General features: G+C 42.0%; 3 protein-coding genes across 4 annotated transcripts in view; 1 reads left to right on the top strand and 2 right to left on the bottom strand.

Moving 5' to 3' along the window:
* LOC134197800 (GATOR1 complex protein NPRL2-like) overlaps nt 1-4609 on the bottom strand; it is a 4865-nt gene extending 256 nt beyond the window's left edge. The window contains exons 1-12 of one of the 2 annotated variants that reach the window (XM_062667149.1): nt 4522-4609; nt 3666-3848; nt 2729-2897; nt 2552-2660; nt 2357-2493; nt 1622-1719; nt 1519-1555; nt 745-838; nt 574-691; nt 401-508; nt 294-340; nt 1-234 (exon numbers count right to left, since the gene is read on the bottom strand). The exon at nt 1-234 is cut by the window's left edge and continues 256 nt beyond it. In XM_062667149.1, coding sequence (XP_062523133.1) covers nt 167-234; nt 294-340; nt 401-508; nt 574-691; nt 745-838; nt 1519-1555; nt 1622-1719; nt 2357-2493; nt 2552-2660; nt 2729-2897; nt 3666-3841 — 1161 coding nt within the window. In that variant the 5' untranslated portion in view covers nt 3842-3848; nt 4522-4609 and the 3' untranslated portion in view covers nt 1-166. Of the gene's footprint in view, nt 235-293; nt 341-400; nt 509-573; nt 692-744; nt 839-1518; nt 1556-1621; nt 1720-2356; nt 2494-2551; nt 2661-2728; nt 2898-3276; nt 3532-3665; nt 3849-4521 lie in introns of those variants that run through there. The other variant, XM_062667150.1, reaches the window with a different exon arrangement.
* Nucleotides 4562-6545, top strand: LOC134197799 (TAF5-like RNA polymerase II p300/CBP-associated factor-associated factor 65 kDa subunit 5L). Its single transcript, XM_062667148.1, has one exon. It carries the CDS (start codon nt 4686-4688, stop codon nt 6543-6545), a length of 1860 nt encoding a protein of 619 aa, XP_062523132.1. The 5' UTR covers nt 4562-4685.
* The window catches only part of LOC134197798 (RNA-binding protein 5-A-like), a 7005-nt gene continuing 6030 nt past the window's right edge, over nt 6526-7500 (bottom strand). Inside the window, exons 19-21 of the mRNA XM_062667147.1 lie at nt 7365-7500; nt 6860-7023; nt 6526-6798 (exon numbers count right to left, since the gene is read on the bottom strand). The exon at nt 7365-7500 is cut by the window's right edge and continues 42 nt beyond it. Of these exons, the coding sequence (XP_062523131.1) occupies nt 6709-6798; nt 6860-7023; nt 7365-7500 (390 nt within the window). The 3' untranslated portion in view covers nt 6526-6708. The remainder of the gene's footprint in view (nt 6799-6859; nt 7024-7364) is intronic.

Here is a 7500-nt window from a genome sequence, read left to right as displayed (position 1 = left end):
TGACCGCTAACACAATGTTCTGGCATTTCTAGCCACCACCACATCGACTACACAATATCTTTCATCAAACTAATAAAAATCTTGTCCTCAAATAGTAGCAATCGCTCACTGACACAGTGATGCAGCATACGGTTCACTTATCTAATGACCAACAGATGTGCACCGCTCACTTCCAGCAGACTACCAAGTGTGGGTCACTATCTATCAATGCATCCAATTCCTGATGGCTCATACCTACAATACACAAGCATGCCTACATACAATCAGACACAACACGATCCATCTCGTCTAACCAGAATGACAACAGATTTCATCGTAACTGCTCTTACCAGTCAACATCCTAACACCATCATACTAATTGATAACAACTATACAGATTGACAACCAACAATATTCTTACTCCCGATACGGTTTCAGAGCCTTAACGTTTGGTTCATCACTAAGCAGCACTGGATACTTCTGTAGCTGCACGATAAGATTCTTCATCAAACCAAACTGTATAAACAGTCTAGAACAGCGACAACCGACTCACTCGGAGTTGATATACATACAGATGAGATTATAATATGCAACCTCTCACTGATACCAAGGCACTGAGGCTCGTGTCTAAGACACCAATCCCTAACAGTCACTCCTGGTCCGAGAGCACAATAGAGAGCAAATACGTCACGAATGGCCGGTTGAGGTCGACCTACACATATCGTGTTAACACACGGTCTGCGTTCTCGTGCATCAAAATGATACCTTGCTTAGTAATAAATTTCAAACACTCGGCTGCTAGTTTGCGGTTGTCTCTCAGCTGAGACACTTTCGGTGTCGTCATGTACATGTTACTGTACTATAACATATATACACATACAAAATTCACTAAAACCATGTGTATGTAATAATAGCCCTACACGATATCCTCATACCCGACTCTCTACGTAAAACTGTTGTGCCCAGTTCGGTGACAACGCTTTAAGCCTCAGACGTTGTATAAAAACTGAGCACAACTGCAAAGGTGAGATGGGTATGAGAATTATTCTTGCTTTGGTTTTACAAAACTTTATCAAAATTTTAAATCTAAAATTAAATATTTATATATATAGTTTTATATATAAAGTATATATTTATAGATATATAGTAACTATATATAGTTATTAATTATTAATTACTTAATTTTTTATTTATTTACTTACTTACTTATTTATTTATTTATTCATTTATTTATTTATTTATTCATTTATTTATTCATTTATTTATTTATGTATTTATTCATTTATTTATTCATTTATTTATTCATATCTACTTATTTATCTATTTAATTTTATTAAATAGTTTTTATTTAATTTTATTAAACATTTTATATTTAATTTTGTTATTAATTAAATTAAACAATAAATTAAATAAATAAATAAAATTTAAATATAAAATTTAACAAGTTTGTATAAATTATAAATTATTATAAATTTTAAAAATTACAAATTATAAAATGTATAAATTACTGTCTTATCTACTGCCTCAACCTTTTCATACCTGAAACACTGATATCAACTTGATGGCACCAAAATGTCTAGATAAACAAATAATCTTTATTGATAATCATTAATACAGTTAATGAAGGTGGAAGGTGCCTTACAATAAATGCTGAACACACAGTTGAACTAAGCTCACGTTAACATCAGCCAGAGTGGCAATCATAAGAACGTGATTGAAACCATCGATGTACGGCAGAATCTAACCCAAACCGTCAAATCATAATTACAATACAATCCAAGTGAGATATCATTACAGAGTGGAATATAACGGTCAGTCATCAGTCATTGACCGACCAACTGGTGTTCATGACCGACCACAATTATGCTTTGATCGGACATACCTACATAATTGCATAGTCAAGGCATAATAGTAATTGCATGGATGGTCTGTACTGGTAGGGAATCAATGAGCAACCCAAAAGTCCAGACAACTGACAGAATCAGGCAAGATCTGATGACCTCCAGATGCGTGAGTGCAAAATGACGTTTTAGAGCAACATCATATTTATTGCCCCAAGCACCATTTATTGCACTAGCTGCAGTCGAATAGGACAAACGATGGAAGGGCCACGTACTGGTAACTAAGTTGTTTGTTGAACAACAACATGCTCTTGATAATTAGCTTGCTCATCTCTTGATCAGTTCATGTCATTGCTTTAAAAGCCTTGCTTTAACTAACAAATTTTATGTTTTCATTTTAATAGCAAGTAAATACAGAAATCATATGAAAAGGAATACCTAAAATTTAAAATGTCGGGTCAACTGCTTTTGCTAGCGTACGCTGTCCGACCATAAATTTGCCTTATATTCCACTCTGCATCAATATATATCTCAACTTGTTTAATAGTTAGATCCCACGGTGTGCTCCTGATCTCAGCCTGATCAATACAAAAGATGGGAACGTCGTGATCACACACGACTGCCATTTCGGTTGGATCCGGAATGACTTTCAAATGTATTGTGTTTGCTTCGTCTGCACACAAGCAACTTATAATCGAATGTCACAATGATTCTGTCATGTCATTGCTTACCAACAGCAATCGAACAAAAGCCTTTATCGTTCAGCTCTCTCAGCACTGCAGTAAGAATTTCTGGCAGTCTCGATCTCGTCTCATCTCGTGACAGAAATTCAGACTCTAGCTGTAGACAGTGATTAAACTCAAATAATAATTATTTTAAGAATCAGATGTGATGGGTAAGTATGGCACCTCGAGTGTCCTAAAGCAGCTAGAAAGCTTCTTTATGACAGGCTGAAATGCCGTCGTCTTGGCATCCGGATCAAACACGAATCCAAAGTTAAAGAGCAGAGCATTCCTCTTGTATTTCTTATCTTCGATACTCTGCGGACAGCCCAAAATTTTCAAGTTGACGGTATTGCTAAACACAAAGCAATCTCAAAGATACTACAGTTACATGATACTCAAGCTATTCTCGTCATTTCAGGCTGTCTGTCTGTCTGTCTGTCTGTCTGTCTGTCTGTGGTGTGTGTGTGTGTGTGGTGTGTGTGTGTGTGTGTGTGTGTGTGTGTGTGTGTGTGTGTGTGTGTGTGTGTGTGTGTGCATGTGGTGTGTGTGTGTGTGTGTGTGTGTGTGTGTGTGTGTGTGTGTGTGTGTGTGTGTGTGTGTGTGTGTGTGGTGTGATAGCTCAGTTGGTTAGAGAGTCATCTTATAGACTGATTACATCTGGGACCTTGCAGGGTTGCAGGTTCAAACTTACACACAATTGCCTCTCTCGACTCAGGAGTATAAATGAGTACCTGGTCATTGACTGGGGTGGCAAAGGCCTCCGACTGCGACAAAGTCCATCAGCCACTGAGGTCCAGGTGGGACTTTGGGTGCTCACACCACAGTTGGCATCGCAGTCGGTGTTCCTGCAAGCACCTGGCCAGGCTCCAGAAGATTGCTTAGCACAGCCCATAGCTCCTGCATAGTACACAGGAACCCAGCCATCTGGATGAGGGCATTAATGTTTAATGGCAGCTCCTTATCCATTTGCCATTTTGTGTGTGTGAGTGTGTATGTGTGTCTGTCTGTCTGTCTGTCTGAGTGCATGTGTGTGTGCATGTGTGTGTGTGTGTGTGTGTGTGTGTGTGTGTGTGTGTGTGTGTGTGTGTGTGTGTGTGTGTGTACGAGTCTTCACTCTCACACTGTAATGATTTTGCGATACAACTGCGGCTTCGTGATGATAAACACATGAACAACATCAAACACGTCCTTCGACAGAAAATTCTCCGGCGCCTGGTACGTCAAAACTGGTCCTGCCTCATAATGAAACTCACTGAAAAAGATAGCCTTAACAGCAGGCGGTGGAGTAGCAACCATGACCAACCTAGCGCACACATGCAGACACATAATACAAAAATTAAAAAACTAATTAATGTTAATAATATACACAAAATTGGAAAACTAATTAATATTAATAATATACACAAAAAATGAAAAATTAATAAATATTAATAGTATACACAAAAATGAAAAACTAATAAATATTAATAGTATACACAAAAAAATGAAAAACTAATAAATATTAATAATATACACAAAAAAATGAAAAACTAAATTTTTATTAAAATATACACAAAAAATTGAAAAACTAATAAATATCAAAAATATACACAAAAAATGAAAAACTAATAAATATTAATAACATACACACAAAAATGAAAAACTAATAAATATTAATAATATACACACAAAAATTAAAAACTAAATATTAATAATATACACACGAAAAATTGAAAACTAATAAATATTTAATACAAAATATGTATATGTGCAAATCCACAACTACCTGACAGGCTTGATACTTAAAGCCTGCAGGCCCCGACTGGTTTGCTTTCATGCATCATTAATATTAATATTAATTTCTCGTTCACAAGAGCATGCCAGACACTCAAACCGCCACTTCGCAGGCAGTTTACACGTTTGGCCGCGTGTAGGGAACGACACATCGCACAAAACGTAGAAAAAATCACAAACAACTTACTTACGTACAGACTAACCTTGGTTGATATCAATTACGTTTGTTGTTCGTCACGTGTTGCTCGATTTCTTTCTCGAAAAATCGCGGAAACGCCTTCGTTGCGTTCGTTTAACGTGCGTGTGTTGGAGTGATGCTGGCTCGGTTGCAGGTCCGTCGTTGAGCCATCTGATCACGTGACGTGCTATGCTCAAACGACACGAAGACCGTGCAAAGTCGAGTCATCGCGTAGACACTCTAGCCGGGCGCTATCTCGACACCAACAACTATCGCGAGCGAGATCGCTCGCCATCTCGTCGCCAGACGTCGACACTGAGTGAAATGACGGTCGAGGGTCGAGTACAGAGTGAAACGCGCATGTCAGAGGGACTGATGGCTTTGTGTAGCGGCTTCACCGATCCCAAACAGTATGATGACCATTTGCGCGATCTGAGAGCGTTTGTTGACGCGAGTGGTGGGAAGGATGGCGAGCAATTGAGGAAGATGTTGAGTGTTGTGTTGGGGTATTTGTATGTTGATGCTTGGCGTCGTGGTGCTCCGAAATTAGCTGAGGCATTGGTTGATAAGTATGGTGATGATCTTGGTGGTGAGGAGAGGCGTGTGTTGAGGGAGAGAGTTGGTGGGGATGAGTGTGGGAGAGTGGAGAAGGTCGATGTGTGTTTGTCGTGTGAGAGCGCACAGTCGCTCGTGTATTTTATGGGTAGGATGGAGAATGTGGTGTTGAGGAATGTCGTCGAGCGTTGCTGTGATGTGAGGAGTTGTGGTGGATTGTCGGAATCGTGTGCGTCGTGCCAAACTGGGGCGAACGAACCTCGAAAAAATGAGACCGAGACCGAGACCAACTGTGAGACAACGACTAAGGCCAAGAGCCACCCTGAGTCACACTCTGAGACCCACTCTGAGACCCACTCTGAGACCAAGACTGAGACCGTAAACCAGATGTGCGAAGACGAGGAAAGCCTTTTGGAAGGCGCTCGGACAGAGAACGATTTCGTTCGTCGTCTGCGTCGTACTATAAGTCAAGTGTATGAAATTCGTGAGTCTAACGCTCTTCCGTCTGTCTGTCTTCATACCTTCTATAACGTGTCTCGACTTGGTTTGACGAATGTCGTGTTTTCGCCGGATTCTAGTCTCTTGTGTGGAACGTTCGAGGACTCATCTGTTCGGTTGTGGAATCGTCTCGGATGTGTGTTCAGACTGTCTCGCAATGTAGATGAAAAGGGACTCGGTTTGTCTCATTTATCTGTGAATCTTCCTGCCGCTCTTCGTCTACGAGAAATCGCTATGGATTCGAGCAATCAACAAGAGAGTGACACGTTGATATTGCGTGGCCACAGCAGTGCTGTGTATAGTGCCAGTTTTACGCACGACGGGCGCTATCTTTTGTCTGCATCAGGCGATACGTCAGTCCGATTGTGGGACATCAAGAAACAGTGCAATGTCGTTTTGTATAAGGGCCATGCTTGGCCGGTTTGGGACGTATCCTTTAGTCCTGTTGATTACTACTTCGCGACCGCATCGTTTGACAGGACTGCTCGTCTATGGCGAACAGATACCACATATCCACTTCGGATATTCGCCGGCCACACGAGGGGCGTCAACTGCGTCCGATTTCATCCAAACTGTTCGTATCTTGCAACCGCTTCGGCCGATGGTACGTGCCGCATGTGGAGCGCACAGACCGGTCAATACGTTCGACTCTTCAGCAAACACGTCGCTCCAGTCAGAGCCGTAGCGTTCTCACCGGACGGCAAGCAGCTGGTCTCGGCAAGCGACGATAGGAAGGTCCTACTCTGGGACATCGCGACGGGCAACGTCATACACGAAATGACTTCACACACCGACAAGGTCTACACCGTTGATTTCAGTCACGATGGCCTCGTGCTCGCGTCATCCGGTGAGGACGGAACCATTCGACTATGGAATACAAAAGAAACTGGCAAAGAACTCGCCTGTTTCACAGCCAAATCGTGCATCATCCAACGCATCCAATTCTCCAAGAACAACCTCATACTCGCCGCCGGAGTGCATAGCCCCAACCGTTAGTCAGTAGAGAGAGACAGATTGCTATTACTATTACAGACAACTAAGAGACCTATTTTGGCTATGTCAAAGCCTTCCATTGTTGCTGTCATTACAGACTGCTTTTCACATTATCTTGTACGAAAACAAAAACGTATTTGCATCTCGTTTCAATCAGTCTAATTCGCTAAGTCCATTGCGTTCCTTGAATGTTCCTCCGTTCTTGCGCTCGATCGCGATAGACGCCCGGCTGGCTCTGCTCTTTCTCCAAGTTTTCCTGCAACAGACCATACGATGTATAACAAAGTGTGTGAATACGCCGATGGATCGATCGACACCTTGTGCAGGTCCGACAACTTTTGGTGACGAATTAGTGCTTCTCGGCTTGCAAACTTTCGCTTGCATAGAAGACAGGCTAGCGTGTCCCAGTCTGTGTGAGTAGGATCGGGGTCAATCATTCCGGTGCCACTTGAAGGGACAGCAGGTGCCGGAGTAAGATCAGCTGATCAGAAGTGAACCAATCAGCTTTTACGTTAAGTGAAGTTGATAGCCTTTCGGCGATATGAGCTCTAACACCATCTGCCTGTCTATCTATCTATCTATCTATCTGTCTGTCCATCCAACTGGTGTGTGTGTGTGTGTGTGTGTGTGTGTGTGTGTGTGTGTCTGTCTGTCCATCCAGTTGTGTGTCTGTTTGTCTGTCTGTCTGTCCATCCAGCAGTGTCTGTCCGTCTGTCTGTCTGTCCATTGAGCTGTGACAGCCTGTCTGTCTGCCTGACTGTCCATCCAGCTCTGTCTGTCTGTCTGTCCCTGGCATGCACTCGTTCCTGCTAAGCTCGTTACCTTCAACAACAGAAGTGCTGCTAGCAACTGCTCGTAAGTGTTCCAACCCTAACGTTCCTGCAACTCCTGTCTTAGATATAGCAGCACTACTCAGCGGTTCATCATCAACCGCCGAACCCTTCAATATTAACCGTGC

The sequence above is a fragment of the Corticium candelabrum genome, chromosome 22, assembly GCF_963422355.1.
Source record: "Corticium candelabrum chromosome 22, ooCorCand1.1, whole genome shotgun sequence".
In the NCBI taxonomy this organism is placed as follows: Eukaryota; Metazoa; Porifera; class Homoscleromorpha; order Homosclerophorida; family Plakinidae; genus Corticium; species Corticium candelabrum.
The sequence above is the reverse complement of the archived record's forward strand: the minus strand, read 5'-3'. Positions and strand labels throughout refer to the sequence as shown.